Source organism: Elgaria multicarinata, chromosome 8, assembly GCF_023053635.1.
Source record: "Elgaria multicarinata webbii isolate HBS135686 ecotype San Diego chromosome 8, rElgMul1.1.pri, whole genome shotgun sequence".
Taxonomy (NCBI): domain Eukaryota; kingdom Metazoa; phylum Chordata; class Lepidosauria; order Squamata; family Anguidae; genus Elgaria; species Elgaria multicarinata.
The window spans coordinates 59,774,285-59,791,772 of record NC_086178.1 but is presented as its reverse complement, the minus strand read 5'-3'; the positions used below and the strand labels follow the sequence as shown (position 1 = coordinate 59,791,772).

General features: G+C 42.8%; 1 protein-coding gene across 1 annotated transcript in view; it reads left to right on the top strand.

Moving 5' to 3' along the window:
- COL17A1 (collagen type XVII alpha 1 chain) overlaps window positions 1-17,488 on the top strand; it is an 81,976-nt gene that overhangs the window by 38,995 nt on the left and 25,493 nt on the right. Inside the window, exons 18-36 of the mRNA XM_063132614.1 lie at window positions 92-298; window positions 2,279-2,299; window positions 3,244-3,261; window positions 4,109-4,135; window positions 4,659-4,721; window positions 5,491-5,586; window positions 6,802-6,855; window positions 7,729-7,764; window positions 7,980-8,033; window positions 9,101-9,136; window positions 9,318-9,353; window positions 11,027-11,089; window positions 11,572-11,607; window positions 12,241-12,312; window positions 13,346-13,372; window positions 14,713-14,748; window positions 15,525-15,560; window positions 15,667-15,747; window positions 17,217-17,252. Of these exons, the coding sequence (XP_062988684.1) occupies window positions 92-298; window positions 2,279-2,299; window positions 3,244-3,261; window positions 4,109-4,135; window positions 4,659-4,721; window positions 5,491-5,586; window positions 6,802-6,855; window positions 7,729-7,764; window positions 7,980-8,033; window positions 9,101-9,136; window positions 9,318-9,353; window positions 11,027-11,089; window positions 11,572-11,607; window positions 12,241-12,312; window positions 13,346-13,372; window positions 14,713-14,748; window positions 15,525-15,560; window positions 15,667-15,747; window positions 17,217-17,252 (1,035 nt within the window). The remainder of the gene's footprint in view (window positions 1-91; window positions 299-2,278; window positions 2,300-3,243; window positions 3,262-4,108; window positions 4,136-4,658; window positions 4,722-5,490; window positions 5,587-6,801; window positions 6,856-7,728; window positions 7,765-7,979; window positions 8,034-9,100; window positions 9,137-9,317; window positions 9,354-11,026; window positions 11,090-11,571; window positions 11,608-12,240; window positions 12,313-13,345; window positions 13,373-14,712; window positions 14,749-15,524; window positions 15,561-15,666; window positions 15,748-17,216; window positions 17,253-17,488) is intronic.

Sequence of the window (17,488 nt, the reverse complement as noted above, 5' to 3'; positions counted from 1 at the left end):
CACTGTTGTAGAGACACTCAGTATCTCTAGATGGCAAAGAGAGGAAAGTGAACTTGACCATTTAATTCTTTGCTTTAATTTCACCTTTCAGCGGAGGAAGTAAGGAAGCTGAGGTCCCGCGTGGAGAGCCTTGAATCCCGTGCCAGCTACTGGCAAATTAATCCTGTTGGCAGTGAACAAGAGGTGCACATTAGCAAAGATGGGCAGTCTTCCAAACTTGGAGCAAGACTGAGTGACATGAATGAATATCAGCTGTGGGCATTAATGAAGACCAGGCTAGATTCGGAAGTAAATCAAGGTAAGACGCTCACCAAATTCCATGAGGTTAGGCAATGAAATGATGGATTTGCCAGAAAACATGTTGAGTTCCTCAGTGACACTGCTACATATTCTACTCTAAAGAACCCATAAGCAGTTGTGAATAGGGAATGACAAGCACATGATAAATGCCTCATGTAGAAAAGCCCTATAGCTCAGCAGTAGGAGAGGTGGGAGGTCCTGGGGAGAGGCTGGTGAGCCAGATGGGGAAGCCCTGCAGAGGTTCTCTATATCTCCTCTAAGTCACCATGCTGTGATTGATTTATTTATTTATTTATTACATTTTTATACTGCCCATCAGCCAAAGCTCTCTGGGCAGTGCACAATTAAAAACCATAAAATACAACAAGTAAAAATTTAAAACATTAAAAACTTTAAAAGACAACATAAAACCAGCTACATTAAAGACCAAGGAAAGCCAATGTAAAAAGATATATCTTCAGGAGGAGTTTAAAAAATACTATGTTTTCCGCCTCCCAAACTGCACAAGGGAGAGTCCTCCAGAAGGTGGGTGCCACCACAGAGAAGGCCCACCGCTGAGGCTCTTCATGGCAGTGTTCTGTTTGTCTCGGAATGGCAAGTAGGGCCTCCTCTGGGGATCGTAGTTGTTGTCTGGGTGTATATAAGGGAAGGCTGTCTGCTATAGAGATGTGAAGGCCTAGGGGGGGAAATGGAAAATTCAGAGGGGAAAATGTTTTTTCCCATTTTTTCCGAAGCCTTTTTTGGGTTTTTTCCAAAAAAATGGAAAAATAGAAAAAAATGAAGAAAAAATGGATTATGGGGTGTTTTATTTTAGCATGACAAATAAAATGTTTAAGGCAAGATGTTCAGATACTTACTTCTCCAAATGACTTCTATAATCTATTAGATTATTACAATTTCTGTGCACCGAGAACAAGCAAGTCCTAGGTTGCAAATTGAGACTACAACTCTCAAATGCAAGAGCAAGATGTATTTCTGCCTCTAGGGGGCACTGCCACTGAAGCAGAGACTGAAACTGATAGTGTTAGCTATAGCTCAGAAAATGAGTCTGATTAAATTTCAGGCATATTCATTGAATCTTGGTCCCCCATTTTTCTCAGTTCTTTTTATGGGAATGAGTGCTTTATGTCTGCTTGACACTGTGGAGGACAAGCGGAGACATAAATAATTTTCATTGTTACTAATGTTGATGGTTTCCTCTGTTGTTGTTGTTTTAAATTATTTTTTGCCTACTCCTCATAAACTGGAAAAACCAAAGAGGTTCCTTATAGTTCAGGTGTTCCTTACAGTTCAAGAGCTTGTAGCTCCATTTGTTACCAAAAAGGTAAAAATAAAAATAAAAAAGTAAATTAAGTTTGTAATAATTGTTTGAATACACTGTACTTTTAATATACCAAATGTAATAATTTTATGCCAAACCAATTTAGACATAATTACATATTATGTTCCTAAAGTAACAAAGTGACTTTCAATCTGTAAAAAGTGCTAATATTGCATTATTTAATTTTTAAATGAAAATTTTCCTTTTTTTCCAACCCCAACCCCCTTCCCCGGGAAAAAACTGGGTTTTTTCCCATGGCTTCAAAATTTCCAGAAATTTTGCATCTCTAGCTAGGTACCGTGGTTCCAGGATGTGCTTCTGCTATATAACTGCCATATTTTTTACTACAACTGCCACACCAAGGAACATTCATATGCTTCTCTCCAGGAGGCCATCTTGATTCTTCTTCAGTGAATGTTCTTAAACATTCTAGGATTATTATTTTTTATGATGGATGGCACTATGCTATCTCACTGTGATATGAGGAGGTAGCCTTAGGATGACGACCAAAAGGGTCCCAACATAAAATGCTTTTGCTTTCCAGACCAGCCATGTTCCACTTAATTTCACTGCCCTCTACCATAGCATTAAGCCAGAAATAGCTCTGGCCTCTTTAGTGCAACAGAAACCTGATTGCTGTTCTATTTTCCTTTGCAGGTTATTTACGAGGACAAAAAGGTAGCAATTTCCCACATTTTTGTTTTAATATTTGATGGGGATCTCTTTGAGTGTTCAGACATGTTTGTCACATAACTGAAATTGTATCTGTGATGATTTCTTTAGCACATTGAAAGAAAAATAATAATCATGGCTCTTGACCAAGGAATGTAGTTCTAAAAGAAATCTAAGGGTACATTCCTCAATAATCATAAACCTCACCCAATTGGGGGTTTATGACCATCCTATGCAGGGTGGGAGGCGGTCTTTGCCTCCCCATTCTCTTACCCTGTGTTCATTGCTAGATGCACTTTTTTGCCTGTCTACCTGGGGCACTTCGGAGGGGGAGAGAAGGCGGCTGGAAAAGCCTAAAAAGAACTTGTTCCCGGCTTCTCCAGTCTGTTCCCCTCCCCCACTCACGAGAACACCCCCTTCTCCTCTTCTCCAGGGTTGAGTTCCCGACCTCAGGGAGCAGCCTACATGGTTCTTTCCACACTGGCTCCAAGGGGGAGGGAACAGGACTCTGATTCCCCCCTCCGAGGTCAGAGCACTGTCTCTGACCTTGGATTGGGGAATCTGAAATATCCTATGGCCCCTCAGATGCTGTCTAGGGGCCATAGGATTGTGCCCTAGAATACTATATTTTTTGTAGTTCTTTGTAGTAAGCCATGATAGCAAACCACTTTCAAACCAGTTTCAAACAGGTTTAAATTCATAGCATGGATGTGTCTTTTTAAAAAAAAAAAAAAAACACAAACCCAAAACATTAAGACAAATCAGAGGAAAATCTTATTTCTTCTGAAGAAATACAGAGAGAGGGAATAAGTTGGCTCAGCTAAGGAGATGAGGGGTCTTCCTGCCTTTCATGAGCTCTCAAAACTCACCCTAGGTATGACAAGAGAGAGAGAGAGAGAAATAACTTTCCTATGGCTGACCATTTCCCCCATTTTTTTGTTCTGTCTCAGGTGATATGGGACTAAAAGGTAAGTTCAAAATTCTCCAATACCAACATATTTTGAATAACTTTGCTTTGTGTGTTTTTTAAAGCACATTTTTTTAAAAAAGTAAAAGTAGCCCTGCTGGTCCATGAGGGTAAAACATCCAAAATCCATAGTTGTGCAATACCTTGATTAAGACCAACAAAAAATCCACAAAAAATTGCCCAAGGTGATTGCCCAAATGTGGATTTTGTATTGTGTTTTGCTTTGTGTGCATGGGAATGTGTGCATGTAATGAAACTTCCGTTGCTACCAGAAATGGCTAGATTGGAGCATAGATATTAGATATTTTTAATTTAGCATATGTAGAAGGTGAGGAAATAATCATCAATAGTCTAAAGGTTAAATTATCTAACGTCTGACAACAAGTAACAATTGCTTTAAAGCAAGAGATGAGCATATTGTATGACTGCCAGATCTAATGATTTTGGTACCGTACAAAGAGTTAAGAAATTCTGAAATCTATATTATTGGATTGCTAACTTGATACAATACACTGACAGTTCTAGGTGGAAGAGAAATTATGACAGCATTTGCCAACCATTATATACCAAGGGAGACCTTATTCATTTTCTCAGCATCCTAAGATGATGAATTGCTATCCTCCCATTATGTAAAGAGGATTTTGATTTGTCAAGAAGCTTTTTGCTGAACACCATGAACAGGCAGAGATACATGCCTCCAGAATTTCCAATAGGGATGTCCAGGAAGGTACATCATTCCCCTTTGGCTTTTGGATTGGATGACAATCACCAGTTGGTTGAAACTGAAAGGATCAAGAGCCATTATTGATAGATTCCTACACTAACTTTCCATTTCTTTGTTTTTACAGGAGACCAAGGGCTCCCTGGCATACCAGGTAGGCAGAACTCAAGAACAGTCACTGTTTGCAGACTTTCTAACTGTCTGGGACACCACAGCAGGACACTGCCTCTGTTCTTTGCCCCAAAACTAAATCCTTCATTCTTGAATTAGAATTTAAAAATGGGCTAGTAACTTCAGTTGACCCAGAGTCTTCCAAATAAAGCACTGGAATCACTAATAGGGCACACACACGAATCTTACAAGGCAGTTCTGCGCAGGTTTACTTAGAACTCAGTCCCAGTTTCATTAAGGTTTTCTCCTGGGAAGGCGTTCATGGGGTTGCAGCCTTCATTTAGTCTTTGCTAACATGATGATACGGTTGTATATTGTGCTGATGCCTGTGTGCCCATTTGAAAGGTGATAATGCAGAAAGGTGCGATCTAAAGCAGCAATCTAAATTTTAAGTTCAGATATTGGGATTAATTTTGTTTCAGCTTCTCCCCATTTTCTCCCATGCTGCTAAGTAGCATTGTGTGGACAGTGGGGCAACTCGCCTCTTTTTAATTTCCCTCTAACAGGTGCTCCGGGTCTGCAAGGTCACCCTGGGTCTGATGGGCAGAAAGGACAAAAAGGCAGCATGGGTAAGCAGAACTTTCCAGCCGTTTCATTATCCAAGGCCTCAGCAGAGGGAACGTCTGGGGTGGCCACTTATGTATCGACCCAAAAAGAGGAAATGCATCACTGGGGAAAAAAGAAGAAGTGCAAATGTAGGAATTATTATCAAAAATTAAATAGAAACACAGTCCATCTTACCACAGAGGGGAAGACCTGGTGACCTTCACGCCTTGCTCAGTTTTCTGGTCATGTGCTCTTAATGGGCCACTTCAAGGGCCAGCTCTTCCTTCTCATGGCTCTTTGTCTTTAAAACAGACTTGGACTGGGCAGCACTTCAAACAGAGGACACTTTCAAAATAGAGGACAGTCCTCTAGTAGCCCTCCAAAAAGAGGACTGTCTTTTGTAAAAGAGGTCACCTGGCCACCCTAGAAACTTCACACAGTCCAGAGTCTTTTGCCACTATATCAAGGGTGCACAATCTTTTCAGCCTTGGGAGCCACATCAGATGTCTACCAGGGTGGTAGAAGCCACACATCTGTGTGCGCACACATACACACACATACATGCACATTCATCTCTCTCACACACACAAGCATTTTTCTTGTGTGTGTCCCCTCCCCACCAGTTCCCTCCTTGCTGGGGTTTTGGAAATTTAGGGTGCTGCCTGTGGCCCACAAGTGGCGCTTTCTGTACCCCTGCTATAGACAGTGTACTATGGTGACAATTGTACTGACAGTAAGGAGTAGAACATGTGAGCTGTTGAGACCTGGGCCTAAGCTACTGATTCTCTACAGGTGAAGTTGGCATGGAAGGTCCCATGGGACAAAGAGGACGTGAGGGGCCCCCAGGACCTCGTGGGGAGCCTGGCCAAACAGGATCTGGAGAGAAAGGTGACAAAGATAAGAAATAATTTTGTGTCCAACTTCCCCATATAATGTGACTGACATCGTCAAAGGTTACAAAATTATTGGGGGTGGGGTTGTTCCCCCCAAATAAAAGAGATTTTTCAGGATTCTGCAAAGCTAGTACCAGTGGTTTTGAAACTTTCTACATTCAGGGAACACTTCCCATTATAAGAACATAAGAAGTGCCATGCTGGGATGGATCAGACCAACAGTTCATCTAGTCCATCACTCTGTTCACAGAGTGTCCAACCAGCTTTCAACCAGGAATGCACAAGCAGGACACGGATGCAACAGCACCCTCCTGCCCATGTTCCCCAGCAACTGGTGCATGTAGGCTTACTGCTTCTGCTACTGGAACTTGTCTGCCAAGGAGTATCTGATAGCATAACCCTCTGCATTGCAAAGAATTCTGGGACATATGGATTTGCGTTGGCTAGGCCTTTTGAAGTTCTCTGCTGCCCCACATGAACTGAAAGTCAGAGGCAGCGTATGTCCGAGTGACATAGATGTCAGAAGACCTGGGCCTTGTGGCCAAAAGAGATTAGCTTTCCCCCCCAAGAATGCACTGCCTGTTGTTCTTTAATTATTCATGAATCATAGATACCCACTAGGCCTGGAATCAAGACGCTGTCCCATTGAAAGACTCAGTATATGGGCTGCCAAATGAGTAATGGGATCCAATAAAAGAAAGCCATCTGGGGGTTTGTTTTGTGGCTGGGAGAACAATACCTTATCTGTCCACAGAGCTCTGGTTGCTATCGAATTTGTCCGCCTGCATGGCATTGAGGGGTGAGGTGACGAAAAGAGAGAATTGGAAAACACTATTGAACTGCTATTCTGCAATGCTGTCTGTCACTGAGCCACAGCCTTATATCCTGAACTGCCCACGATCACACCTGCCATAGTTACATCCCACTTGGACTACTGTAACATGCTGTACATGGGGCTGACTTTGAGGCCACCTGACTGCCTACAGACCACATAGCCTCCCGTTGGCATCCATGTGAATGGGCAATATCCCATTTCCAAGGTCACGGAGACAAGTACAATCCTTCTAATGCTTTTTATAATAACAAACCGTGGCATTGTGTAATTGATCTTCATGATCCAGAGCCATTTAATATGAAAAGAGAAACAGGCCAGAAGGAATCGGGCTACAGCAGATTATCTAATGGATTTTTCTCACATTTCATTCTGTAGGTCCTGCTGGCGAGCCAGGACCTCAAGGTCCACCGGGTAGCCCAGGTTTTAAAGGTAATTGAGTATTTTGCATAAAAGGTCAACAGTGGTCTATAAAACAAGGGCAGGGAGCCTTCCCTCCGCCATTAGGGTCACTGCCAGCAGCAGGAGTCAAATGTAGGTGGTACTGTCCCTTCTCTCCCTCTCTTTGGGCAGTATCCTATACTGCTACTGCACTGCTGCTGTTTTATGTTGCTAGCACTACAGGAGGCTAGCATTTCCTAAACCCCAGAAATGAGTGGAGACACTGATTTCTGAAACAAGACAGGTCAGCGGAATTCCCTTCTCTGATTTCAACTAACCTTCTGCATTCTGGAAAGGAGCTTTTTGGATCTTTTCCATTTGCTTTAGGACACTTTAGCTTCCCGTTGCGTTAACAGTGGGCCTTCCTAATGCACAGGCAGCGTTGGATACTCTCCTCTGAATCCTGCTTCCTCCTGTTCGGGGAAGTATCCATCACACTTGCCATAATGTCTGAACCAATCACTTGGTTGTCTGAAAACAATCATCCTCTGTTAGTGACATTCACTATACAGCCATAGGCAAATTTACTGTACAGCCATCAATTTAAAACAAAATCTACTGTATTTCAGATAAACTTTATCCTTGAGGGACACTAAATCCATATAAACTAAGAAAGAGCCTTGCCCTGTAAAGACTGTTTCTGAAAATGTTTTGATGAGTTTCTTCTGAACTGGCTGAGATATGACTGCTCTCCTTTAACCTGTTGAATAAACATTGATTCCTAGACCCCAAGACCCTGTTTCAACTCTGTTAAAGTTACAAAGCTTACTAATGGATGCCCACATATCTTTGCAAAGCCAGGATGATGTGTGTTTAGATTTCTATCCCATAATTCCTGAACTCTTGTAATGTTTCCTTTCCCAGGTTCAATGGGTTCACCAGGTCCACATGGTCCTCCAGGTGAGTATCATGTCCTCACAAATTGTAAAATACCATAAACCAAGGTCTTCTAGCTGGGCAGCATCTGTACATTGCATCCTCCTGGCCCACTACTTCTTAAGCTATACCAACAAAAAGAGATAAAAATAAAAGATACATCTGACCCCTTTTCTGTCTTTCAAAAATGTGCTCAGTTATCACCTGCTTAACTCTTCCTGATGTTGTTTTTCTTTTAGGTCCTCCTGGACTTCAAGGATTTAGAGGTGAAGCAGGTGCACCAGGTGTTAAAGGTATGACTCAGAGCCCACACTTATCTGTAGGAGATGCTTGTGGGTGGCAGGAGAAGAGATATTTCTGCAACCAACTATTGAGTATATATGGCATATTTTGGAGTGTATCCAAAGCAGGTGTAGGTAGCACAACCTTTCTCAACCTGGTGCCCTCTAGATGTTCTGGACTACAATTCCCAACATCCTTGGCCATTGTCAAGGATGTTTTAGACTTCAACTCCCATCAGACTCGGCCATGTTGGCTGAGTTTGATGGGAGTTGAAGTCCAAAACTTCTGGAGGGCACCATTGAGGCTCCACTTCTTGAGGCTAAACACAAAGAAAAAGGAAAGGAAAATGTAAGTAATTTAAGTGAAAAATTTTTTGATGTGCGTATGGAGTAATAAAAAAGAAAAGGTGATAGTGCCTTACATCTTGCTCCAAATTGCATGCACTATTTTTTTTAAAAAAATTGCTGGTGAAAAGGCCTCCTGATAGTATCCTTTTTATTTATTTAAAGCATTTTCATCCCATTCTTATTTATTTATTTATTACATTTCTATATGGCATAATAGCCAAAGTTCTCTGGGTGGTTCAGCCAAAAAACCTTTGGTCAAAAATGTTCCCAGGGTGTCTTACATAATATCAATGTAAGGGGACAGTCCCTGCCCATGGGTTTATAATCTAAAAGGCCCAACACAAAAGGAGAAAAGTAAGAGGAAAATAGGCAATCACCAGTTCTTAAAGTTACATGGTAGTTCTTGTAATGATTTAGAATGGAGATAGCCAAGGAGAGGAGAAGCCAACTGGAGATGATCTCTCAGCAGCCCAACAGGGAGGTACTACTTCTTGCCTCCCCGTCTGTGGCAGCCTGATGGAATCAAGCACGTTTGTTCCTACAATTTGTGGATTATATCTTAATCCAGTTCGGATTACCCTGGGAATTTAGGACATTTTGGGTGTGTGGAATCCTTCCTTAGGGATTTGAACAATATCCTATTTTCACTGTTCCTTTCAGTCTACTATGGTTGAACAATTTTACCCTCCAATGTTGTTTCATTTTAAGTTCATTGTCTCTGTATCATGTAGGTGAACGAGGAGCCATGGGAACACCTGGGCCCAAAGGTATGTTAACCATTTAGATGTGCTTTCTCAGTAGCTATTAGGCTCCTCCTTCCACAAGACATCTGGGGCAGGGTGGTGTTATTTATAATTTGGTCATGAAAGTGTCTTGGCTTTGATAGAAATATTTAACATGAATTAATAACATAATGTTAATTCTCCATTCTCTGTATTTTCCATTTAGGTGATCAAGGGGAGAAAGGACCCCGTGGTCTTACAGGTAAGCAGAAAATTATCCAGAATTTTAAAACGGTACCACATGAACACTGTCTTTGCACTTGGTGACCAAGGGGGGTGCATGGAGGGTTGAGGACAAGTATGAAATGAGGGCCGTTCCCTGTATGGCCTCCCTCTGTTCAAAAGACAGACTCCCTTCATTAGCATGCCTGGCTGCAATTCCTAATTCAGGCACAACCCCTCAATATGGAGGTGTTCACTTATAGTTCTGAAGCATGGTCCAAAAGACCCGTCCCTCTCCTCCATCTTTCCTCTTCCTTCCATCCAGCTGCTGACCAGTATGCAAGGCTTGTGAGTGAGCTTGATAACTGTGATAGTATAACTAAGGGGTTTTGAACGTCAGGCCTAGTAGCCAAATCCAGTCTGCCTGGGGTCCCAAGCCCGCTGGGATTCCCCAGAGGTCCATGACCCCTTCTCTGGCCCCACCCCCACCCTTTTTCCTGGCCACCAATCATTTGGTAGTTTCCTGACTTTTGCACAGTTTTTACCCATTCTAAATTATTGAAATGCCTCCCCTAAGGCTTAGGGCTTCTTTAGACTAAAGGGAATTTGCACTTGCTTACCGACGCTTTGCTTCCTGATTCTCTTCCACAATTGTAATGAGCTGAATTACACAGAAGGAGGTAACTGAAAACTTCAGTGCTCATCATATTGACAGTGACTTCTAGTGGGTGTTTTGTAGCGCAATTTCCCCAGCACACAGTAGGAAATCCTGAGATATTTCAGAAGAATTAGGATATCAAAGTTGTTGTATTTTAAAAAAAACAACGGAATAACCGGGGGAAGGAGCAGGAGACACGCACCTGCCTTATTTTGCTTGTGTGAAGAAGCCCATTGTTATTTCTTTCTTTCTTTATTACATTTTTATACCGTCCAATAGCCGAAGCTCTCTGGGCGGTTCACGAAAATTAAATTCATGAAGAGCATAAAAACAACCAACAATCTAAAAACACAAATACCATATTTCTTCAATTCTAAGATGCACCATTTTGCCCATATAAACATCTCTAAAAATGGGGTGCGTCTTAGAATCGCGGATCATTTATTATTTCTTAGAATCAAAGCTTTTTTTCTGTTGGTGGTACTGAAATTAGTGTGCGTCTTACAATCGATGGCATCTTTGAATCGAAGAAATACGGTATTGTTACTGGCAATAAAAGCTTTAGATGACACTATTCTGGTATTTTGGGTGTTTTGGCCCTACACCTTTTTGGCTTTGGCCCCACCCACCACTGGTACATGGTTTCTGAGAGCACCTCCAAAATTGAACTTAATGTGGGCATGAAGCTATAGAACTGAGCACCAACAGCCTCTAGCAACATCCTGGCAAGGCCTGGAGCCAGGGTGGAGCTCTGTCAAATGCCAGCTGCAGCAGGGCCCCATGACTGACTGACAAAGGTGTTGATGGGGTTTGCCACCAAACCAGGAAAAGGGTTGCTGCAAAAGTCTACCACATGTACCTTAAATACTAATAGGCTCTTGCACAGCTTATGCTATAGAACCAGCCGGACTTCTTGTCTGAGTGGTTATAGTCCCATGAAATCTGACTATGGAGGGGCATACATAATTCACCCCTCTTGTTCTTATATTCACAGCGAAATATAAAGCAGAATGGTGCATGTAATTCTAAGCCATTTCTGTTTGTTTGATTTGCAGGTGAACCAGGCTCCAGAGGGCTGCCTGGGCCTACAGGCGAACCAGGATCTAAAGGATCAGCAGGTGAGTGGCAATATACCATAATGACATTTCTAAAAGGTTTCTACAATGGACCACTCAGGCTCCAAGACTCTTTGAACATAAGACTCAGAATGAAAAACAATCTGATGGAAGGAAACATGAAACTCCTCAGAGACCAGAACAAAAGAATTAAAAAGAATTAAGAGCTCAATATATGAGATTTCCCACAATCTGAGGATGTAAGAGGTGTGGTTTAAATACATGCATGTTTTGGGTCATGTGTGAATGGCCAGTTTGTGTAGCAAAGGTATAACAAATATGTATCCTGGCCTTTCTTTAATGTAAAGATTGGTTCAGCCAAAAGCAAGTGAGAACGAGTGTGTGTATTCAGTCTAAACAATTCTACTGAATACTTAAAAAAAACCCAAAAAGGATGAGTTTCTGTTTCGTTTTGTTTTAAGCAAATATTACAAACACTGTGGCACAATTTCAGTAATAACTAACAGAGTCCTGTGCTTGCATAGGTCCACCTGGCCCAGATGGACACCAAGGAACCAGAGGTAAAGTATTGTTATTCTCTTTCTTCTCATGGCCGGCAAAAACATGACCAGCATAACACCATGACATGGATATACAGTGAACAAATACTTGTCAGAAGGCTCATTAACATGGTTTTTTAATGCCATGTTTCACACTGCTCAGTGCAGTATAGCATATAGGAGCAGAGTGGAGCAGAGAAAGACTATACCCTTCAGGGGCGCACAACCCTTTTGGCTCCATGGACTGCCTGTGATGCTGGCTCAGGGATAGGGAACCACATACAACTTTTCTCCACTCCTTCCCCTAGAGCAATTCCTGCAGACCACTCTTTCTTCACTGGAAAGGGTAACCTGCATCACTGGAGCACTGGGATAGTCAGCAGGAAATTGGTGACGGTGAGGAATGTGACTGGGCCAGGGGCGGGCAGGGCATGGCATGGCAGTGGGGTTTCTGCCAAATACTATGGCCCCATAGCTAGCAGATTTCAAATATTGAATTATGCCCTTATATGAATTTGAATCCATTTGGTGTTAATTCCTGTATCCCCTAGATATAGTAGTTCCACTGATCTGAATGGCCCTGAATTTCAGCAGGTATTACTATTGCATAAAGTGAAAATACTGATAGACTATATTCATCATAATTATTCCTAGGGGAGCAAGGACTTATGGGAATACCAGGCCCACGAGGCCCACCTGGACCTGCTGGAGATGCAGGACAGCCAGGTAAGGCAAGATGGATTGCAAAAAAAAGAATACATATTGTTTGTTAAGAAAATGAATTGCCCCTGGTAAATGTCCCTGTTCCTCTCCGGAGACGGCCCTTTTGCCATTTAATTGTTGTAGAGCAGTAATCTTCAGACTGGAGCAGAGGGAAAGCCCATGAATTGGGCAAATGGAACACCAGACCTTGGTCCTGGCCCTGACCACCAAGCTCTCCATCAGGAGAGGAGCAGGGAGGAAGCAGTTTGAGTCAGAAAGGACTGAGGATGTGGAAGGGAGGTAGCTTGGCTTCCGTGAGCTAGAGTGAAAATCCTATGGGTAATACAGAAGATTTTGGACTGGGATCAGGGTGCCTAAGCACATGCGAACCGCCCTACTGGGGGGAGATGTTACAATCCTTTAATGATGAAAAGTGCATCTACATGCATGGGATATATCTCCACTGTATTAAGATTACTTAGAAATTATGGGAATCACAGGACTGCTATCCAGGGGACTCGCTTTGCCTGTTACTGAGAACTGGGGAAGGAAGAGATTTGGCTCCCTTCTGTGTTCTGAGACATATGTTTCCCCATCACACTGTATAAATGGCAGCACACCAGTGTATAGATAACAAACCCAATGCCTGCGTAAAAGTCTGAATTGATTCTTAGCAATCGGGAGAAGCAGTAGTCACAATGGTGAAAGGATGAGAAAGTGCGGACACAAAGGAACTTGCCAGGAGGGAAGAGCACGAAGAGAGAAATAAGGGGAGATGAGGGAATAGTCAGGGCTGAACGAAGGTGCAAAAAGGAAAGGAGCAGGACTTAGAGATGCCGAAAAAGGACCTGGCAATTATGGCCTTGATATGCGGAGAGAAGTAAAGGATGCCAGGGCAACAGCTGCAAAGATCTTCCGTTTGCCAGCCAGTGCTTCCTTTGCTGAAACTAAAGGTCATGGTAAAAATGGGTCCAGTGCTAAGTTATTTGTGTGTCCACCTGTCTGCCCCCAGAAGACAATTCCTCACCTCTTCACACATTTCCTGTTATTTCCCTAGGTCTCACAGGACCTCAAGGACCACCAGGTAAGATACAGGGTGGAACGAGACGAATGCTTAACAACCAATAGACAGACACTAAAAAATGTTGAATTTGGTTAGGCAGGCAATGAGGATTCATTTTGCACATTGCTAGAGCTTAAGCCGGGAAAGTGGCTATATGCACACTTCGGCTAAAACCAGGCAGGGGCAAGCAAAAGGTGAGAATCCAAAAGGTGCTTTCCAAAGTCTTGGGGGTCGTCCCCCACCCCCCGTTGCTTTCATCACCTGGTGGCAAATATAATTTCACTTTAAGAACTTGTTTCTGCTGCAAAGCAGCAATGAAATGTGGGTGGTGGGTAGGTCCTGATTGTTTAACGAGTAGTTGCTTTCATCAGACTGCTAACATAAAAACAGTGAAGCAGAGATTATTTTGGGGGTTTCATGTTTTTTGCCATGGGGACAAAAGAACCTTGCAGTCTAATCTTGTGCATGTTTACCCTTTGAGTTCAGTGGGGTTACTCCCAAGTAAGCGTGTGTAGACTTGCATAGGGTGGGAAATGATTACTTCTAAGTGCACAGTAGTCACTTACCATGTGCCGGATGTAATTGCATGAAGACAAGCTCACCTGTACCAGTGGAGATGTGGGCCTGGTGACTCTGGGATTACCACATGAATAGAGGCAATAAGCATGTGGTTACATCTGCCAGATGATGCATTCCAAATCTCTTCCAAATCTTTGAGGGTTTGGATATAGATTAAGTGCTGGAGGAAAGAAAGAAGTTGGGTCCCTTTGGCAATGTGAAAACAAATGAAAATGAAATCAATCAGTGTGTGTGTGTGTGTGTGTGTGTGTGTGTGTGTGTGTGAGTGTGAATAAGAGGTATGTATTTTGATAAAGTAGATTCAAATATAGGACTCTGTGGCCCCATTCAGAAGACACCTTAAACCATGGCTTTAACTATGGTGGTTAAGCCAGAAAGTTGAACTGTGTTCAGAAGACACTTTAAACCATTGCTTTAACCATGGTGACTAAGGCAAAAAGCTTTATGCACCATGGTTAAGGCCATGGTTTAAGGTGTCTTCTGAACACGGCCCGGCTTTCTGGCTTAACCACCGTGATAAAAGCTGTGGTTTAACGTGTCTTCTGAACAGGGCCTGTATGAGCCAGCTTTATAACTATGATCTACAATTTATACTATGATGTATAGCAGCCTTCCCCAAGTTGGTGCTCTGAAGATGTTCTGGACTTCAACTCCCATCAGCCCTAGCCACCATAACCAATGGTCAGGAATGCTGGGAGTTGCGGTCTGACAACATCTGGAGGACTGTGGGTTGGGGGAGTACAACATTATTCATTGTGAATTTTCATTTTAACTCTCTCCAGGACTCACAGGCAATCCAGGCCGACCAGGATCTAAAGGTGCGTGTGAATGCTTGTTGGATTTCCATGCTTTCTGCAGGCAGCGCCCTTGTTCATATGTTCAAGTCAGGACATACTGCAATAGCCTGGATGAGAAAGAGCAGCACAAGCCCTTCCCCTTCACTGTGTAGTGAGCTGCAAAGTGCTCCCTCCCAATGCAAACCCCTGATCATGCAGAGGCTGCGTTTGGATGATGCCTCATCCTTCTCCACCTATAAGCAGGCCAAGAATCACATAAACCAGGACACTGGGTAATCAGATGCTCCTGATTAGGGGCCTCTGTCACCTGCCAGGCATATGCATAGCGGCATATGCCACTCTTCCTCCGTGCTCTTGTAGCAGCACTACCCAAGCTTGAACATATGAACAAAGATGAGGTGAGGAGTGGAATTGAAGGATTCACCACCACCTCCATACACACTCCTGAAAACCAGCAATATTCCAAATGTTGTAGTATCAGATAGTAATAATGAGAAATACGGAACGCTATTTAGAGCTCAGAAGCCCTCTGAAGTCATCCTTTCCAATATCAAATACATACATTAGATTCCCATAATCATGTCACCAGTTAATTCAAGGTTTACACATGTGTCCCAACTGTGGGGCAACTGGCATCTCTCCAATAGCATCCATTCACAACTTTTCTATAATAATAATACTTCTGACAAAGAATTGAATGACACAGAAATCCAATGATATCACAAATCCGTTGTCCACAATTCACCAATCTGTTAATTGAAGGCCTGGTAACATTTATTCTTTTTGTGTTTCTGCAGGTGAACCTGGAGCACCAGGCCGGGTTACCAGTTCAGGTATGCATTGCAGGAAAAGACTCATACCTGATAGCTTCCAATAACTCCACCATGTTGTCTTTTCTGATGAAGTGGTTTATGATTCCCCCCCCCCACTGTGTTTCAGACGGTGGATCAACAATTGCTCTCCCCGGACCTCCAGGACCACCAGGGGCTGTTGGACCCCCAGGCCCACCTGGTGTCCCAGGTGAGAACTCTCCTTTAATTTGTTGCCATTTTTACTTGCTTTCTCCCTAATATTTACCAGTGGCTATGGTGCAACACTTCAGTTGCCCTCAGCTTGCACACTTACGCTGTGCCCCAGGATTTACTTACTGGGTTTCTCATTAGCTGGCCAATATTATGCTACATAACTGATGATGGAATGGCATTTCTGGCTGATCCTTACACTTTAATAAAACCCAATGTAGGACACACACACACACACACACACACACACACACACACACACACACACATGTGAGCATCCCACAAGTGTTTGTTTTGCTTTGAATGATGCATAGTTATGCTACAGTTTTGTGCTGCAGCTTTGTGCTATAGCTTTAAAACACATGTAGGTTTTATACTACTTACCCATTGAAATGAATGGGATGTAAGTTAGACTGACACTGGATACAAAAAATACATCAATTTTCACAGATGGCAGTGTCTACAGATGACTGTCTTTGTGAAGCAGTCCTCTCAAATGTATTATCTGACCACTGAAGGAGGAAGTTTAATACATTCCTTTCTGGTTGGGTGACCATATGAAAAGGAGGACAGGTTTCCTGTATCTTTAACAGTTGTATAGGAAAGGGAATTTCAGCAGGTGTCATTGTATGTAAGCAGCACATGGTGAAATTCCCTCTTCATCACACCAGTTAAAGTTGCAAGAGCCCTGACCTCTTTTGTATCTGGTCAAAGAGGGCAGGGCTCCTGCAGCTTTAACTGTTGTGATGTAAAGGGAATTTCACTAGGTGTTGCATGCAGGAGCCCTATCTTCCTTTTCATATAGTCACCTTACTTTCTGGGGAAGATTTAAAGAGCATACTGGTTCATCCTTTCTAAAGCTAGCATCTCTTGCACAGATAGTTACCCACTGTGCCTTTTCATTTTGGGTCCTTCTGTTGTCAACTTATTAAGATATAGTAAGTTCAGGACAGTGGCTGGGTTCACACAACACAAAAAGCCAGAGTACAGGTTGAATGTAAATTGTTGTTGATTCATAGGTTGTTGTGTTGTGTGAACCCAGCACTATGATTTATCTAGGTTGTTAACCAAGAACAACCCACGAATAGAACTGTGGGTTGTTTGTGGTCAACAAACCAGCATTTATTAGCATGGTTAGTTTCACGCTTCAACGACAACCCATGCACAATTCAGACTCAACCCGTAATCTGGCTTGTTGGGTTGTGTGATTGGGTTGGGCTGGGTTGGGTCATTGTGTTCCAGAAGCATGGGGTGTTTGGGGTGGAAAGTACAAAGACACTAAGGACATGGGAGAAAGTGTGCCTTTTTTGTTTGCAGTCCACCTGAGGGTTGTGTAAGCTGAAATTTTATTCAGCTTTACAGACAAGTATATTATCTGATATTTCCCGCACTTCCTCTTGAGGTGGGAAGCATTGGCTTCATCACTTGAGAAAGGTGATGCAATTTTATTTTATTCTTTGAATCTAGGTCCTGTTGGCCCAGCTGGTCTTCCTGGAGCTCAAGGTAATACATTCAGTGCAACCCCAGCGTCTTCTTCCATCATTTCTTTCTTTGCCCAGTATCTATGCAGTTTTGTGCTCTGTGCTCCATATTATGCTCTCTGTCTTACAGTCCCTTTTTACCCATCTTTGTGGGCGGACCGTTAATGTCTGAAATAGCCTCCCCTTGCCCATATTCAAAACAACTCTTCATTAAAACTGCTTTTTTGCACAGCCTTTTCCTTCACTAGTCTAGCTTCA